Genomic DNA, 16,381 nt, shown 5'->3' with positions numbered 1-16,381 from the left:
GCGACTAGGGCTTTTGAAGTTTTCTGCCCGCACTATCACAAACAATCACTCTGCGCCAAAATCTTTCAGCATCTTCCACATAGACGCACAATTAATTCTCGACGCCGTTTCTTCAATCCCAACTGCCACTGCTTATCGCACTCCGCGCACATCAACGGTCTGTTCCCCTATACTCCGTCATATTTTCACAACGCCGTTTATTATTTTCCTATAATATTCCCATACATCTGGCAATACTACTAGCTGGACCACACTGGTCCTCCGGACAAGATGTCTGGGCGCCGTTGTTATCCACATAGGGTTCGGTTTGAAAGAGAGCTTAGATGTGCCCAAGAACACGACATCCCAATCTCAGCAGCCACTTTCACCTCTATCAGATTCAGGTTCAACGGCAATAGAGATATTCGTCAGATAATCGTCAGCTCAGAGATTGACGACTCTTTGCCATCTCCCTCTACATCTCTTTTGATATTACCCAAGTTCATCCTTTCTCAACTTGAGGCCCAGAGGATTGCTGACCCCAACAGAATCCCTCCACAGCTATCTGTGGTTCTGGAGTTCGTCTCCGAAACCTCCTCTAAGAAACCCACCCGGGGCAAGGAGCCTACCTTCCCTACCTTGTTTCGATACTATCACGGCGAGTGGAACAGAACCTACTTTGTCTACGCCTACCTCAACCTGGAGATGGAATCACGCAGGTACACTGTTGACGAGCTTCACCAGCTCAAAACCAACTATTGTAGAGACGCACTGGACAAGCTATGTGCTAACCTCGAAGTTGGTAAGCAAATCCGCTTTTCTTTACTTGCTGCCTGTTTTTTTCTCCCTTCCCCTATTTTCCTCCTTCCTTCTTTTCAATTTGTTTTTCTCCCCATCTCTTTCTCCTTATCTATTTAACCCCATTCTTCTCAAATACATTACCCCCCCTCCACTCCATTCTTATCCTAACATCTTTTCCTACCTTCCATCATCTTATTATTATCACAATCTCTACTGATTTGTTATTACCCTTGTACTAACCCTTGTACTAACAAATGCAGCTGAGATTTTTAAAGACCTAACGAGCAAAATGCCTGCCCAAGTTAGATGCCTGAAGAAGTCAAAGGAGGACACGTCGTCCTCAACAGAGAGCGATGAGATTATATTCCATGGCAAGAAGAACAACCGGGCTCAGTGGCAATACAAAGGCCGCACTGGATCCGAGGTCTCGTCGAAAGAACCGCTCCCTGCTCCCGCAGGACTCGTAGCACAGCAAAGCGAAGGCTTCCAAAGATTCTTCAAAGCCGTCGTTTCGCCTACTCACGTTCGAGTAACGGCTGGGGGAAGAATCGTACCAAACACACGCGGCTCCGTGTCACCCACCGCAAAATGGGACAAGGAGCATTCGGCCACCAATGGATTGGGTTCGACGGAGACTTCTAAAGATGAGAAATCCCACGCTACCAGCGGCGCTACCAACCAGTTTCCCCAGGCGCAAATCCCGCTGCAGTTCCATGGCCCCCCGGGATATTTCCAGCACATGGGCTTGCCTATGCCTCTGTACCCTGTTCCTCACGGAATTCCCTTGGCCTTTGGTATGCCTACTCTTCCTCTTGCACACTCGGGTGGTAAGCAGCCCACTCCCCAGCAGGACAGCGACGAAGCAGCCAAAGAAGTTAAAACCCAAGACGGTGCCGGCGATAAGAAGCCAAGGCCCGCTCCTATTAAGATCACTCCCCGAGATCAGTTCGAACAGAACCGTCCGTTCTACCATAATGGTAACGTGATCTACCCCCCAGCCTATGGATTAGTACAGGGCCAAATGCCTATGCCGATGATGCTTTCGAGCCCGTGTTTCCCGCCTGGCGTAGTCGGACATCTGGGTTCTGTTGGTGCTCAGATGGGCGCTTTCGGCTCAATGGGGCAGCCGTCCCCTGCTGCATCAATGTTCAGCCCTGCCGTCATCCCTTCTCCTCATTTCAATGCCCACCAAGCTGTTAGTGGAGGTGCTCGATCAGGGCAGCCAACGTCTGCTCCCAGCCAGGGAGCTACACCTCACATTACGTCAATTAGACCGAGTGAAATCACAAAGCGTCAACTTGATGCATTGAAGACTTCCCTCAAGTACTATGAAGACCAGCTCCAATACAACAGGCACCAGATTGACGAGAAATGGACCGAAGAGCAGGCAGATAAGCTGAGAGAAAGCGTACGGCAGTTCGAGCAGAACTACAAGATGCAGGCAAATTTCGAGGCCTCCTACTACCCCCAAGTTCCAACTGGATCTTCAAGTTCAACTCAACCAGGAGCAATTTGGAAGACCCCCACGGGAAGCTCTAGCATTAGAAGCCGTCGAGGAGGAAACACGTCTCAGAACAGTTCCGTCGGCGTTGGTGACCAGGGCCGCAGCCTTTCGCATTTCCAATCCTCTGAGCGAATTAGCTCGAGACATGGTAACCACAGAAACTCGAGGGCGATCGGAATCAACTCGAATAAAGGCAACACATCGCCGCTCAGTCTGGATCCTGCGTTGGAAGCACTTATCCAAGACAAAATGAGGAAAGGGCTTGCCGCACCTGAACCGATGAAGAACGTGGCATCCTACAACGACGTTGCTTCTGCGCCTACATTTGACGGAGCACCGCATTCCTTCGCAACTCAGTCAGAAGGGACAAATCTTGGACCGCAGGCTGGTTTCTCTAGCACACATGGACTTGCTGGATGGCCATCATTTGGTATGCTGCCGTTTGACCAGAATGGTAACTGGAACGGCATGTTCCCTACAAACTCGAACACGGTTAACCGCGCTTCTGCTGTGAGTTCCCAGCCACAGTCGGCGAGTTTTGCTTCGAATAGCCACACCCGTCCATATCTCGTTGGAACCCTACCCCGAGGAGTGAACCCTCATGGTGGCCATGGAGCGGAGTACGTATATTCGCGAGAGTTAACCGCGGAGGAGAAGCGAGCTCGAAGTAACTACTGGGGCCACGTTCCAAATGTAGGGTTCGGCTTACCAAAGTTCGACGGAAAGGATTTCTATCCACCCTCGCCAGCAAAAGCTACCCACGGTGCTGAGGCTTCCCAACCTGCACCCCGTCGAATAATACCAAGCGGCCGACCGGACATCGACTTTGGCTTCCGAATTCAGCCTACGGAGAACGACCCGTTCCGCCCTAGCCATGGAACCCAGAAGATCAGCAAAGCCATTCCGATTGTTGCTCCTGACAATGCTAGCCGAGGGGGCGCATCCAAGAAGGAGTCTGCTTCTACAGGACTACATGGTGGTGATAGTACTGAAGGTCTCTCTAATAAGCCCAAGAGCAACAAGGTTCCGTCCCCAACCGCGCCATCTGAGGCCGATAAGAAGCAGGATGCAATGGGCCGTCGAACCGTTGAAAGATCTAGGTATGTGAACGGATACTTGAACGTTGAACCAGAGGCTGACCTTCTATAGCAACAAGTCTGGAAAAGATCTCTGGCAAAGCATGCTGAAGAAAGGGCCAACCAGTGGGGCCGTAGTGCCTAGCACAGTCTCGTCGACCACAGCTACAGGATATTTGCCTCAGTATCATGGGCATGCTGCTGCCTCTCTTGGGCCCGCGATTTCTAACACGAGCAACATGGCGACCCGTGTTTCACCTGAACCTGGAGACAAGGGTATTGAATATGATGCACAACGATCTGCAGAGAAAGTTGGAGAGAACTGCCCGCCCAACGAGACGCGCTCGGCAGACTACGATCCGTTGAAGGACGTCCAGGAACGTATGCTTCGTGACGCCGAGCGACGTGGAGTCGTTGGTTCGGACTGGTGAAGGCTAAAGCTGCACATCGCCGGGAGAAAAAAAAAGGCAGTATCATGCCCGCCAATCCTCTCTTTGCCTACTACACAACGAGGAATGAAGCAGCAGCAGCTCTATAAACAACATCTCGTTACACTAATGCTAGTATGATTAGGTTCATTTCTTCGAGAAGTTGACCATAGGTTATTGTTTATGATTTCGGTCGACTGAATATTTCCTATTTTCGTTTTCCGTCACCATTTGGAGGTTACGGACACTTGTATGATCATCCCGTATGATCCTTCGGCATGGTCAAGATTGCAACAACACTTCGTGTTTCGATGGAGACAACAAAGCCATCACACCACGAGAACGAACCAAAGCCGAGGCAAAATATGTGCTACGTTGCTTTTGAGTGCTACACTTGTTCGACGAAAAGTAATAATTTCTCTTTGACATAATTTTGTTTTTGATGAGGCGGAAAAAAGGAGGGGAGGGAGATGATATCGTGTAGTAATGACAGAACCGAGGTGGTTGAGGTGGTTGAGGTTGAGAAGCAGAGAAAAGCCTATTGCATTGCAGATTTCATTATTGCTTTTATTGTTGCTTCGACATACTGTTTTACTAGGATCGCAGATAACTCGCCTCACGGCTCATAATTGACAGCATTCATTGTAATTATGATGAATGTCCTTATTAACTAATAAGTAATATTTTGACTGGTAGTAACTACAACTACATAGTAGTAAAAAAGAAGTGTAAGAGTAATTAATACCTAAACACTCTACAAGCACGAATTATCGTGTCTCTTGATAAGATATAAAAATGTACTTCACCATCAAACTCCCAACCTCATGGATATTATCTATTGGTTGGCAGTCTGCAGGCGAGGGGGCGACAAGGGGGTGATTCATTATTATATCCCTTGTGCTTGCTTTCCTCTTCGCCAGTCGTATACCTCGAAAACCAAGGGGTTGAAGTTGACGCGGAGATATCCTGGCGGTATTTGCTTTTACATCAAATCGAATAGGGAGGGGGTTGGTTCCATCGCGATTAATGTACGCGTGCTTACGAAAAGGGAGAGCCACTTACATTGAGGGGATAACTGTCTGAATGGACTCGTATCCTGGAGAAGCCTCGTCCATCTATCTCCCCTAGATCTGTCTAACTCCCTTAATTGGGATGAGAGGGTAACCTAGAGGTTAGTCCGCCTGAGTGCGCATTGCAAGCATGAGTATGAGCATGGCCAGTTAGATATATAGAAAGCGAGACTTCGGGAAGAACCTCCCATGGAACATTTCACAAGAAACTGTGAAATGGCCATTGTGTGCATGCAAATGGTTTTTTTTTCATTTGGTGGGTGTGTGCCACCGCATCTAGATGCTTGATCGTCGAGCTCCCATGCAATTAAATCCCGCCGATGATCCGTCATGTCCCTCTCGATGAAGCCGGGGGAGTTGCTTTTACCCTTTCGCAAGACGCCATATTCCGTGATATTCCTCCCGCCGACTCGTAGGACGCTTCGTCACTTTATCTACCAACGGGTAATCCGCTCCCCTTTCGCCAGGCCAGGCCAGGCCGGTGGCACAACCGAGTAATGAAAAAAAGGTGGATGGGTGTTAGGCTGGAGAGATGGCTTATTTGGCAGCAGCCTTGCCCTTGGATCGCAGCTCGCGGCCGACCTTGATGCGCTCTAGGATGTTCTCACGGTCCTTGTCGAGCTTTAGCTTGGTGATGACGACCTTGCTGGGGTGGATGCCGAGGGGCACGCTCTGGCCGGAGGCCTTGTCGCGGGTGACGCGCTCGATGTGGATCTGGTACTTGAGACGGTAGACAGAGGTGACCTTGCCCTCGCGGCCCTTGTTGGTGCCTCGGACGATGATGACCTCGTCGTCCTTTCGGACGGGGATGCTGCGGACCTACGGGGCGGAATCGTGTTAGAGAAAATTTACGAGTGCAAGTCGAAACGGGCATGGGGTGTCCTATCATGGGAGGAACTATTGAAAACTTACGTTGTACTTCTCACGGAGCTCCTTGCTAAGAGGAGCGCTCATGATGACACGGCGCTCGCCGGAAGACGCACCGAAGTGCGCCTTTCTCGACTTTCGTCGCGAGCTGGCGATACCTTGAAAAAGAACCCGTTAGTATATGGCATCGTTTCAATTGACCAACGTTCAACCCTCCTCCCCCTCCCAAAATACACATTTGAGAAGGGAATCAATTGGTAAAGCGTATAAACATACCGGAGTTAACCTTGGTCATTTTGTCGGTGGGCGGTTGGGGTGAATTGGCGAGAAAGACGTTGATTTCCGAGGGACGAAAGGGCTGGTTGGTGTTGGGATTTGGCGGAGGTTCACGATTTCCTAGGAAGTTGGCAAGTGGGAAAAAGAAATTGGTGGGCTACAAATTTTGAAGTGCCCTAACCTAACAGGGGGGTGGTGGACCCGCCTGGCTTTCGTTTAACGGGAATTCGATTAGATAAGGGGTAGTTGAAGAAGCCCCACCTCGGATTCCGGAACCAGGGTACGGATGTACATAACAATGTACCTACCGATGTAGTATGATTTCAAGGTGGGATGGATGCAAGCTCTACCTACTTCGAGAACGAAACATCTTGGGCAAACCTCAAGATCTAGGTTAGGTTAGTTTAAGTACATAACCAAATCGACAGCAATATGTGGTCTAGATTAGCGCGTCGGAGGGCGCTTTTATTCTCATTAAGAAATCAATCTGCGTCTACGAGGAGTCAAATCCAAAGAAGGACGCTGGTCTCGGCACCTAAACCCGGTGATGGACCTCTGATGGAGAGACGTCCGGACCGAGAACTCCCAAGTGCGTCTCTCTCTGTCTTTCTCTATATCTCCATATTATACATTATACTACATCTATAAAACACACAAACACACACGACTAACCCCTCAACCACAGACATCACCACCTTCCGCTGGGCCCGCACCCTCCCCATCTTCCTCGCCCTAATCGCCGCCTCCAGCGTCGCCATCTTCAACTACCAAAAGCTCTCGAGCCCCATCGTCGCCTCGACGCTGTACGCGCTGCGCACGAGCCCCCGCGCCCGCGCCGTCCTCGGCGACGAGATCTACTTCAAGCACCAGATCCCCTGGATCGCCGGCGAGATGAACCAGCTGCGCGGCCGCATCGACATCCGCTTCCCCGTCAAGGGCACCCGCTCCGCCGCCGTCATGCGCTTCGCCAGCTTCCGCCCCTCCCCCAAGGGCGTCTTCGAGACCACCGAGTGGAGCCTCGAGACCCCCGACGGCACCAAGATCGATCTGCTGGAAGGCGACGATCCGTTTAGGGCTGTGGCCGCGTTCCCGATGGATGAGGAGGAGCGCGAGGAGGCTACGAGGGGGTTTAGACAGCAGCTTAAGTGAGGGCGTCGTCGCATGCGTCCCTTTTAGATGCTGCTGCTGTTGGTGTTAGATTCCAGAGGGCAATACTGGGTTTGAGCGGTGGAAGAATGCTCTACGCGTAGCTGTTAAATGCTTGGGTACGAGTAAACCTACTAAATAACTAGGCGATATTAGAAACATATCGCTTCTAGTTTGGCGCCAAAGGTGACGGGAAAGGCTGCGCATAAGTCAGCAGAGTGGACGGCCTGCAACCCCAGCATACTCTTCATTAGGATCGAGAGACGTGTACATCATTATTGTATATGGTACAAATGTAGTGTATATATATTCTACAATGCAGCCGCCAATGCCGCAGTATCTCGTATCCTGCCCGTCTTTCTCATCTCCTTTAAGTTTAGATGTGTTAGCCGCGCCTCTTGTAACAGCGTCTCGTGGTCTGGATTCCGCTCTAGCATCAGCCTTCTGGCCTTCTCGATGAACGTGTGCGCTGGCGGTTCCTTCTTGACAGCGTCCGCTAGTTTCACTATGCACCCCTTAGGCCCCGCCACGTGCCCGTTCACCACCACGATGCCCGTCTCGTTGTCCACCTTCAGGACTCTCAGGTTTTGAATCGTGACTCTCTCGCCACCCATACGCCCCGGCATCTTCTTGCCCGGGTGCACACGCGAACCACCGCCTTGACTGGGACCCGACGTACCGATCGTCCTGTGATTCTTGGAGTTACCGTGGCTGGCCTCCTGACCAGCGAAGCCGTGCCTCTTCATACCACCCGCAAAACCCATACCTCGACTATCACTCCTAGCATCGACGAACTGGCCGACCTTAAACCAATCCGGTTGGAGCTGCACGCCGACGGGCAACAGTCCCTCCTCACCGCGCACCTTGAACTCGGAGAGGTGGCGCTTGGGTGCAATGCCCTTGGCCTCGAAGTAGCCCAGCTGCGGCGCAGTGACGTTGTCGGCCTCCTTCTGACCACAGCCTATCTGGAGAGCCCAGTAACCATTCTTGGCGCGGGTCTTCACAGCGACGACTTGTACTTGGTCCATCTGCAGGATTGTGCAAGGTGTGCGCTTGCCGTTCGCGCTGTACATGGCCGAGACGCCCTTCTTGGTAGCCAGGATACCCGTCCGCAGCGGCGTCGACATGGCCTTGCGCTCTAAAGCCGCTGCGGGGCCCGTCGTGGGCGCGGGCAGACCGGCGGTCTGTTGATTGAAGCGCCTAGGTTTTGTGCGGGGGTTGGCCGTCGACCAGCCATACTTGACACCGCGTTTAGAAGTTCGAGGGAGGAGCGTGTGGCTCTCGGTAATAAGGACTCGGGTGTTGCCCAGCAAGCAGCTTTTGGCGAGGGAGGCTGCGGCTGCCCAGCGGGCCGGCAGTCGAGATGCCATTGTCGCTGGGAGCTTAGTGCTCGACTACCGATTCTACTCGAGATATCTTATGGCAATGCAACCCTTGGTTATTCGTAAATTCGGTATGCCGAGTAGCGGTTTGGAATAGCAATTCGAGATGGGATGGGATAGTTGAAGTTGAAGCTTTGATCTAGAGTTGAAAAATGTCGGGTGGGTCCTAGGGAACTTTTTCGGGGAATCTGCGGTAGGCGGGGTACGTACCATCGATTGGTCGGATCCATGTAGGGGTACCTAAGCATTAGGTACCTAGGTACATACATAGATCTACAGGCCCGCGCTGGAATAAAGTACTTTTGCGTCTGCTGAAAAAAGGAAAAAAAAAAGTATATTCTATTCCTTCATATCTGAAATCCGTCAAAATAAAACTTATTTTTTAACATACATACAATATCTCATACGTCGGCATCAAAATGGTCTATTACTTCAAATCGACAGTCGTCGATCCTCCAGCGTTCGTCTACGTCGGCAAGGACAAATTCGAGAGTGGGTGATCTATTTTATATCCCCGGTCTAAGTCGGACCCATGCCCAACATGTACGTACGTACGTATTGTACTAACAACCATCGTAAAGATGAGGAGTTGATTAAGTACGGTTGGGAAGAAGACGTCTGGTAAGTAGCGTCGCTAATCCTTTCTTTACCAAATAAAACAAGTACGCCGTATTCATATTGTCTCTCCTTAGGGTATGAAAACAAAAATCCTAAACATGTTTTTTAAACTACAACTTGGAAAGTGTCACGAATCTCATGCGATAGGGGTTGTTATGAGCAGTTCCACGTGGACAAGCTTTCCAGCGCGCATATCTATCTAAGACTCAACGAGGGCGACTCGTGGGAGAACATACCGCAAGACCTGGTGACGGACTTGGCGCAGCTGACCAAGGCCAACTCCATCGAGGGCAATAAGAAGGATAACATCACCGTTATATATACGCCCTGGTCTAATCTAAAGAAGGACGGCAGCATGGCCGCCGGCCAGGTGAGCTTTAAGGATCCACGCAAAGTCAAAAAGGTCCTCGTCGTCCAGCGTGAGAACGCCATCATCAACCGGCTCAACAAGACCAAGGTAGAGAAGCAACCCGATCTTCAGCAGGAAAGAGAGGATCATCGTAGAGAGCTACGAAAGCGGGACCAGGCTGCTCAACAACAACGAGTAAGTTTCCTCTTCTCCTCACTTTCGCTGCGAAATATGCTAGGTAGTTTAACAAGAATATGTCTACAGAAGAAGGAAGAGGCCAGGATAATGAAGGAGAGGCAGGAGAAGAAGTGGCAGAAGGACCACGCTTACGATGAATTGTTCACGGAAGAGAACATGGAGTCCTCGAGCAACCAGAACAGGGATGAGAACTGGGAGGAAGATTTTATGTAAAGGAACGAATGAATTACCCTACCGAAGTAATATATAAACTATAAACTTCGTGATTACCTCATAATAGGTAGTGTTGTAGTATTGTAGTATTGTAGTATTGTAGTATTGTAGATGCCGTGGATAATGATGCTCCCTCTGCACTAAAAGGCACCCACCCATCGACTGATTAACCCCCTTTTCATCACCAAACCTCACGTTACCCGTCCCTCCCAAACGCAGAGTCAAGATGCCTCGACGCCGCCGTCCCCTTAACCCTATGATCGTTGGGGTTCGGCGCGGCCTCGTACAGGATATTCACCGGCGCGCGCCCGACGGGTATCCAATCGCCCTTGAAGCCCAGGTACGAGATGCGCGTGGACTCCTCGTCGCCGAAGTTGTCCTCGAAGAACAGCGCCAGCCGGCGCACGTTGCCGAACAGGGCCCGGCGGACGGGCAGTTCCTGCACGCCGCTGAACTGCGACAGCTCGAACGTCTGCGTCGGGGACATCTCCGAGGCTACGTCGAAGTCTACGTCTTCCCGGTTCGTGAACACTTTGAGCGTGCGCGGCGCGCTGGCGTCAGGCGGCGAGCGGAGGAGGATTGTGTGCAGCTTGACTTGGCCGGTGAAGCTGTGGGGGGTGTGAGTAAGTTGAGTTGAGTTAAGTTGAGATGGATGAATGAAATATGAAATATAGTCGCTCTACGTAAAAAAGGGGGCAATACTCACGGCACGTTTATAATAACCTGCTCATCGGCGTCGCTCTCGAGCTCCGGCTCCAGCAGTTCACTCTGAGCCCATGTCTTTTCGACGATCTTCCTGCCGGAATCCTTAAGCGTCTCGTTTAGCGTGGTGATCTGGTCGAAGATGATATGCTGGTATAAGCTGTGATTCATAGCGGGCACCATCTCGTCCGTATGGTCATGATCGTGGTCATGATGATGATGGTCACCATGGTCGTGTTCTTCACGACAATGAGACATCTTGCCCGTTGGGATTTAATAGTTAGTATTTCGGTACGTGTGATTATTTAATGGGATGCTCTTGGGTTTTGGCTAAGTTTAAATGTTTCTGGGCATTGCTTGGTTTTATAGAGATGAAGAAAGCTTGAAGCTTGTTAGGACTTGATAGTGGGAAGCTATAGATCGGGTAATTGCATGAAGTTGGGAAATGCGGTTAGATGCGGTAAATTGACCCAGTCGTTTTAGCAATTCCAAACTTTAGTTAGTTAAATATACTCTTACTAAGACAATGTACATATACATGTTTTTAGGTATCGGTATAATACAAACGGCCTACATCAATATTACCTGGTACCCAAGTTTCTTTGATCCAAGCACATAAATTCGAGTCCGAGCAAACATTTGAGAAGGGTAAAATTCGGTCTAACCATCCGTAATGAATATAACTTATCTGAAGATGCGAAGTCTATAGTTATTACGCTTTGAAGTTTCAAAACACTCATTTCTCCTCAAGACTTAGAAAGATAGACTCCTGGCAGCTTTTTATTAAACACTGATACTCCAATATCTAAGCACTACTAAAACCCTCCTTTCCGCTTTTTAACTTTTTTCTTCGGCCGCTCGTCTCTTCGACCAAAGATACCCGGTATTGGCTGAGACATAGTCTGTAACGGATCTGACATCATTGCCTGGGTCTGTGAAGAATACGCAACAGGCTGGCTATGCTGGTTGAAGAAGCGGGTATCTAGCGCTGGTTGGGTAGCCGGCAGATTTGGCTCTTTGTCTTTCTGCATCTGGAGTAGTGTTTCTGCCCTACGTCTTTTCCGACTTTCGCGGGCTAGCTGCTTTGCTCTCCTCTCCATCCCGGGAGTCACCTCCTTATTTCTCTCAAGATCGAACACATAAGTATCAGGGTTAGCTCCGACTTCCCATTTGTCCAGGAGCATTGTACGCTTTACCGGTACAAACTTGCCGTTACCTGTGTATGACCTTAAAAGAGCCATAGCTGGATCCTCCCCTTGGCTTTCCGCTCTAGGCGTATTGGGTTCCGAAATAGGCACCTCGGACTGTGATCTTGACAAACTCCCCATGCGGCTTTCTGGCTGACTGTCGATAGCCATGCTTTCTAGCTCCTCGGTAAGAGATCGTTGGGTCTGCCTCGACTCTATTTGGCGATGAACCAGCCCAAAGAGGGACAAATAAACATCACATGCCATCTGTCGGAATACGGTAGATTTTGCTACTTCCATCCAGTTTCGGTGCTCTTCGCTTAAACCAGAGCTGGATGCCATACTGAAAAGGGCAGAAAAGAGTCCGTGCAGTGAAGTTGCTGGCTCCGTGACCTGGCTGAGTGGTCGATTCAATGCTATTAATGTTATGTCAGGGTTAATATGCCCGAGCTGTTCTATTTCGAAGTCCCATTCGGTAGCAGCTTGCCTCAAATCGGCCGGCAACGCCAGGTCTTCCATCGTTTCGAAACTAGTCCTGATTAATTGTAAAAACATCGAAATGTATGGAGGAGACCTACAGAGTAGTGGCAGACATGGTTCCATCCCGAATAGCTTGCCCAATAACACCACGAACATGGTCGAACGGATTAGAACCAAAGTTTTCCTCTCTGGAAGACTGTTCTTGACTTTCTTTAATCTGGAGAGAAAAAGCCGTACATATGTACTCGTAGAATATCCCAAGGGGCCTTCGTATTGTTGGCCATGGATGAAATATTTTCGTGACGTCTTGGACGCTTCCATCTTCATAATTATGCACGTCGATATCATCCGGCACAACAAAATGGGACGTCATATATTTCAGCAGCTTTTTTCTTTCTTTAGGCCGGTCTTTGGTTCGAGATACTCTGTGGTCCGGACGTTTTATCTGATTGATGGTTAATGTAGATGTGGATGTGCAGAGACTAGAAACAAGACACATGTCTTTCGTCATAGCAAAAAGCTGATAAAATCGAACCTTCTGCCGGACCAGACGCCGTGTAAACTCAGCTAGTGTATTTGGAGATTTCAAAATGACTGGCGTAGGATGAAAATATATACTTTGGAGAGCTATGTCTGGGGATGAGCGATGAACGGCATCCAACGAAACTACCTCGCGATGATAGGAGACCCTAGAGGGGTTCTTTTTCGGCATAGTGACGGAAAAGAGGTCGACCTGAGTGTTGTTTCTGGAGTATACGAAGACCAGGGAAGTGGCATGCCCAGACGATACAGCCCCTGGGGTGACTGCAAACTTCAAGCTTCGGTCGAAGCCATCTCTGAAATGCGATACTGATAGCACGATAGCAGAGCTTTTCTGTACCTCGCCCCAATCCTTCCTCTGGGTAGAGTATACCCTGACTACAAACAACTTTGATGTAGTTAGAACGAATATGTACTGGGTGTCTTGCAGATTTGTATGCACGTCCAGAATGGAGTCTTGGTCTCTCTCTCCGAAAAAGGGTAGATCGGGGAGAAACGTGTTATTTGTGAGATCTAGCAGCCTAACCAGCTTCGGATTGCACAAAAGCAACGTTGAAGATCGCACAAGCTGTGGAAAGGGTCCTTGGGTTTCAGAAATATCCACATCTTCCTCAAAATCGAAGGTCTGCGACTCTTCTGAGCTCCCCGCACAGCCAACCCATAATATCTTGTGCCATTGTGATATCCCCGTGCCTCGAGAGGGTAAATGACTCAAAACACCCTTTTCGATATGACCGCATTTGCTGAGACTCAAACGCGGCTTCCCAGTTCTGATTCTGATATGAGCGACATCCCAGATACTCCAGAACCCACATTCATCGATGAGCCCGAATTGAGGCGGCTTCGCCCTGATGCCGGGGTTGAACGACGTATCCGAATGAGGATTCCCTCCAGTCTGGCTTTTGGAGAGGGTGAACAGTGGGTTTGCAGCAATACGAGACGGTGTTTCTACGTTAGTGTAATCGGATATCGTCGGCGTCCTGCGGTATTCCGGTCGAAACACTCGGGTTCCGGAGTCTCTTTGGACGATAACCCAGCGCGTTGGGTCGTATCTCTTTGAGTCGACTACAGATTTTAGATAACGAATAGGCCCTGCAAGTTCTTCCTCCTCGTATAGAATAAACTCATCTGTCTCCTTCATATTCGAAGTTTGTAGTGAGACATTGTCATCTTCACCCCATTGCCATTCTTCCGTACCCGGCTTGGCCAGACGAAGGATATCGCCGGCCTCACCAGTAACGGTCGCTATCAACGGCGCACCAGAGCTCTTCTTTGAATCGCTTGTATCGGTTAACTCACCGATCGCAAAGAGAGATGAATATCGGGCTTCACCCTCATGAAACTGATCTGGTGAATGCGATGACAATAATTGGTCATGGATACATTCATTTCCAAGGTGGGCTTCGGGGTAGGCTTTCAATAGCCACTTTTGCTGTTTTCGGGTTGCCTGCCATACAGCACCAGTTGATGAAGTAAGACATGGTACATCAGCAGTATTAGGAGCTGGAAACCATGTCTTGCAGGGGCCAAGTTCCCTAAATACAGGCGCTTCAAAAGATGTTAACCTAGATGCTTTATAAATGAAGTTAGGATTATAGGAACTTACTATTCTGAGTTAAGTTCCTCGTGGATTGCCATCCGCAATCCTCCGCCTTACCTAGTTTATAGGGTACATGTGAAAGGCGTCCTGCGAGTCCAACAGATGATTCAGTGACTTGACGGTCAGTCATTCGGAGAGCCAGGCTCGATATATTTCTTCTCGAATGTTAATTGTTGTTTTCCGTACATAGCTATGGCTTGAAGAGCCAAAGAATGCAATCCAAAATAGACCATAGAAGAACGTAACCAAGATTTGCTGGAAAGAGTCGATTAAAAGACGAGGTCGGTGCTGAAGATGAAAATTCACTAGCAAAATATGAGAAGTGAAAATGCCGAACTTGCTAAAATGGGAAATAGTTGGACCTCGAAGAGCCAGAGAGCGCGCCGTGTGCATTATCTTATCGCGTAAGGCTCTGTGCAACCTTTAGCTGAAACTACTAAGCATTAACGGCTATCCCGGTGATAAATGTATTCCTATGAGAATAACTCCTATCGGTAAATATATTATGGTTTAGGTTAGAGTTTATATATATTTGACTAACCCTACACTAGAAAAAAATAGTATATTTGCTGGTGTTTCATTGAAAGGTAGGTAAATTGATACAAGTGATAGTTGCTACGAAATACCTAAAAGTAACGGTATATTTAAGTGGGCCCCGGCCTGCCGAGTCTAGCGCCGCTCGGCAACGAACATAAACATTTGCGGCTTGGATTTGTGAACTTGGATTTGTGAATGCGTTTGATAGGCACCCTGCAGTTAATCACCAACCACAAAAATTGTCGCAACGCAATAGAATTAATTAGTTTCTCAGCACTTACCAGCCGGAACAAAAACATATTACCGAATTGAAAAGTCCAATAACCGAAGATGGCATCTGCATTTGAATCGTCCTTGTCGTCAAGCCTAAGCGGCCGGCAAACGATGTCGGCGACGGCCCCCTCCATGGCAGACTCCCTTCCCAGCATCAACTTTGGCTTCGACGAGCTGCGCGACCGCATGGCCAAGTTCAGCGCGAAATTCGACGCCTTCATCGAGCAGGGGCGAAAGCGCGTCCTCGAAGAGCGCAATCAGTTCCGAATGAACGTTGCCGAATTGCAAGGTGAGCAGTAGAGCCAACGGGCACCCCATATACTCCCGCACGGCATATAATAGCGTAGCAAGGAAGACAAGACTAACGGGGGCGTTGCGACGAAATAAATAGAGGACCAGCGCATGAAGAAGAAGGACATGGAAATCCTCCAGCACAAGACCAACACGCACCAGCAGATGATATCGAAAGAAGCCGCCGAGACGCGGGAGATGCAAGCAGCAATCGCCTCGCTAACCGAGCAGCGGGACCGAAACAAAAGGTCGCGGGACGCGCTGCAGCAGCAGATCGCCGAGACGCAGAAAGAAATCGAAGCGCGGCTGGCGGCGCAGCGGGCGCACGCGCAGTACATCGAGTCGCAGTCGCGGTTCAACGTGCCGGAGCTGGACTTCTGGATGCAGAACCTGTGTCTGAAGATCGAGGGGGCGGGACAGACGGACCGCCTGCGCTTCGTGTATACGCACGTCGACGAGAAGGACTGGGACCGCGAGGCTTGGTTCGAGCTTAGCACCTCGTCTCGCGACTACGACGTCCGCCACTGCAGGCCGAAGCTCGAGCGCGAGAAGGTCGATCGTGTGCTCGAGAGGGTTAATGAGACGAGGGATTTGGCGGTGCTATTAAAGGGCATGAGGGAGCTGTTTGTTGAGGCTATGAAGTCTTAAGGCGATTGCTTTTTACGTATGATTTTGTGGTGGCGTCTGGAGTCGGGTATTGGTCTAGTTGCTATGGGATATTGATGTGTTTGGGTATATTATGACTAGTTACCTACATAGGCATAAAGAGAATGCCTTACTCCCTTTAATTAGAAGAGAAGTAGTTTATGAATAATGCCTAATGAACGAACGTATGCCTTTCGAAACGTATCTAATACCTATAAG

General features: G+C 49.6%; 8 protein-coding genes across 8 annotated transcripts; 4 read left to right on the top strand and 4 right to left on the bottom strand.

Annotated features, from left to right (window-relative positions):
• Window positions 1-270: 270 nt before the first annotated feature.
• Window positions 271-4,236, top strand: F5Y00DRAFT_274275 (uncharacterized protein; the record flags this gene model as incomplete). Its single annotated transcript, XM_048013332.1, has 3 exons — window positions 271-781; window positions 1,041-3,384; window positions 3,434-4,236. The coding sequence occupies 3 exons, from the start codon at window positions 271-273 to the stop codon at window positions 3,789-3,791; spliced, it is 3,213 nt and encodes a 1,070-aa protein (XP_047867991.1). The 3' UTR covers window positions 3,792-4,236.
• Window positions 4,237-5,395: 1,159 nt separating this feature from the next.
• F5Y00DRAFT_259018 (putative 60S ribosomal protein L26-1) lies at window positions 5,396-6,020 on the bottom strand (the record flags this gene model as incomplete). The annotated part of the gene is made up of 3 exons (XM_048010806.1): window positions 5,396-5,677; window positions 5,771-5,883; window positions 6,002-6,020. 3 exons carry the CDS (start codon window positions 6,018-6,020, stop codon window positions 5,396-5,398), a joined length of 414 nt encoding a protein of 137 aa, XP_047867990.1.
• Window positions 6,021-6,433: 413 nt separating this feature from the next.
• On the top strand, window positions 6,434-7,311 carry F5Y00DRAFT_274273 (DUF1783-domain-containing protein; the record flags this gene model as incomplete). Its single annotated transcript, XM_048013331.1, has 2 exons — window positions 6,434-6,590; window positions 6,687-7,311. 2 exons carry the CDS (start codon window positions 6,434-6,436, stop codon window positions 7,148-7,150), a joined length of 621 nt encoding a protein of 206 aa, XP_047867989.1. The 3' UTR covers window positions 7,151-7,311.
• F5Y00DRAFT_206155 (translation protein) lies at window positions 7,155-8,680 on the bottom strand. The gene has a single exon (XM_048005436.1). It carries the CDS (start codon window positions 8,515-8,517, stop codon window positions 7,459-7,461), a length of 1,059 nt encoding a protein of 352 aa, XP_047867988.1. The 5' UTR covers window positions 8,518-8,680; the 3' UTR covers window positions 7,155-7,458.
• A 106-nt stretch (window positions 8,681-8,786) lies between these two features.
• Window positions 8,787-9,973, top strand: F5Y00DRAFT_228515 (DUF814-domain-containing protein). The gene is made up of 4 exons (XM_048006645.1): window positions 8,787-9,021; window positions 9,111-9,150; window positions 9,310-9,691; window positions 9,761-9,973. The coding sequence occupies exons 1-4, from the start codon at window positions 8,949-8,951 to the stop codon at window positions 9,905-9,907; spliced, it is 642 nt and encodes a 213-aa protein (XP_047867987.1). The 5' UTR covers window positions 8,787-8,948; the 3' UTR covers window positions 9,908-9,973.
• Window positions 9,974-9,982: 9 nt separating this feature from the next.
• F5Y00DRAFT_228512 (DUF1000-domain-containing protein) lies at window positions 9,983-11,060 on the bottom strand. Its single transcript, XM_048006644.1, has 2 exons — window positions 10,614-11,060; window positions 9,983-10,515 (listed from the first exon to the last, which is right to left on the bottom strand). Exons 1-2 carry the CDS (start codon window positions 10,865-10,867, stop codon window positions 10,104-10,106), a joined length of 666 nt encoding a protein of 221 aa, XP_047867986.1. The 5' UTR covers window positions 10,868-11,060; the 3' UTR covers window positions 9,983-10,103.
• Window positions 11,061-11,373: 313 nt separating this feature from the next.
• F5Y00DRAFT_228511 (RNA polymerase I-specific transcription initiation factor RRN6-like protein) lies at window positions 11,374-14,727 on the bottom strand. Its single transcript, XM_048006643.1, has 3 exons — window positions 14,423-14,727; window positions 12,375-14,364; window positions 11,374-12,325 (listed from the first exon to the last, which is right to left on the bottom strand). Exons 1-3 carry the CDS (start codon window positions 14,544-14,546, stop codon window positions 11,425-11,427), a joined length of 3,015 nt encoding a protein of 1,004 aa, XP_047867985.1. The 5' UTR covers window positions 14,547-14,727; the 3' UTR covers window positions 11,374-11,424.
• A 282-nt stretch (window positions 14,728-15,009) lies between these two features.
• F5Y00DRAFT_228509 (chromosome segregation protein Spc25-domain-containing protein) lies at window positions 15,010-16,362 on the top strand. The gene is made up of 2 exons (XM_048006642.1): window positions 15,010-15,515; window positions 15,618-16,362. The coding sequence occupies exons 1-2, from the start codon at window positions 15,284-15,286 to the stop codon at window positions 16,163-16,165; spliced, it is 780 nt and encodes a 259-aa protein (XP_047867984.1). The 5' UTR covers window positions 15,010-15,283; the 3' UTR covers window positions 16,166-16,362.
• Window positions 16,363-16,381: the final 19 nt, after the last annotated feature.

Source organism: Daldinia vernicosa, assembly GCF_022497035.1.
Source record: "Daldinia vernicosa strain CBS 139.73 unplaced genomic scaffold F5Y00scaffold_8, whole genome shotgun sequence".
Lineage (NCBI taxonomy): Eukaryota > Fungi > Ascomycota > Sordariomycetes > Xylariales > Hypoxylaceae > Daldinia > Daldinia vernicosa.
Note: the sequence above shows the minus strand (reverse complement) of the source record. Positions and strands in the feature narration are given on the sequence as shown.

What these genes read in the sequence shown, in the direction of transcription:
- F5Y00DRAFT_206155 (XM_048005436.1), bottom strand. Translation starts at nt 8,517, where the DNA reads ATGGCATCTCGACTGCCGGCCCGCTGGGCAGCCGCAGCCTCCCTCGCC.
- F5Y00DRAFT_228515 (XM_048006645.1), top strand. Translation starts at nt 8,949, where the DNA reads ATGGTCTATTACTTCAAATCGACAGTCGTCGATCCTCCAGCGTTCGTC. An exon ending in CGGCAAGGACAAATTCGAGA is followed by an intron (nt 9,022 to 9,110) that starts GTGGGTGATCTA and finishes ACCATCGTAAAG; the next exon opens with ATGAGGAGTTGATTAAGTAC. An exon ending in AGGCTGCTCAACAACAACGA is followed by an intron (nt 9,692 to 9,760) that starts GTAAGTTTCCTC and finishes ATATGTCTACAG; the next exon opens with AAGAAGGAAGAGGCCAGGAT.
- F5Y00DRAFT_228512 (XM_048006644.1), bottom strand. Translation starts at nt 10,867, where the DNA reads ATGTCTCATTGTCGTGAAGAACACGACCATGGTGACCATCATCATCAT. An exon ending in CAGGTTATTATAAACGTGCC is followed by an intron (nt 10,516 to 10,613) that starts GTGAGTATTGCC and finishes CACCCCCCACAG; the next exon opens with CTTCACCGGCCAAGTCAAGC.
- F5Y00DRAFT_228511 (XM_048006643.1), bottom strand. Translation starts at nt 14,546, where the DNA reads ATGACTGACCGTCAAGTCACTGAATCATCTGTTGGACTCGCAGGACGC. An exon ending in GAGGAACTTAACTCAGAATA is followed by an intron (nt 14,365 to 14,422) that starts GTAAGTTCCTAT and finishes CATCTTTTGAAG; the next exon opens with CGCCTGTATTTAGGGAACTT. An exon ending in ACCATGTCTGCCACTACTCT is followed by an intron (nt 12,326 to 12,374) that starts GTAGGTCTCCTC and finishes AATCAGGACTAG; the next exon opens with TTTCGAAACGATGGAAGACC.
- F5Y00DRAFT_228509 (XM_048006642.1), top strand. Translation starts at nt 15,284, where the DNA reads ATGGCATCTGCATTTGAATCGTCCTTGTCGTCAAGCCTAAGCGGCCGG. An exon ending in GAACGTTGCCGAATTGCAAG is followed by an intron (nt 15,516 to 15,617) that starts GTGAGCAGTAGA and finishes CGAAATAAATAG; the next exon opens with AGGACCAGCGCATGAAGAAG.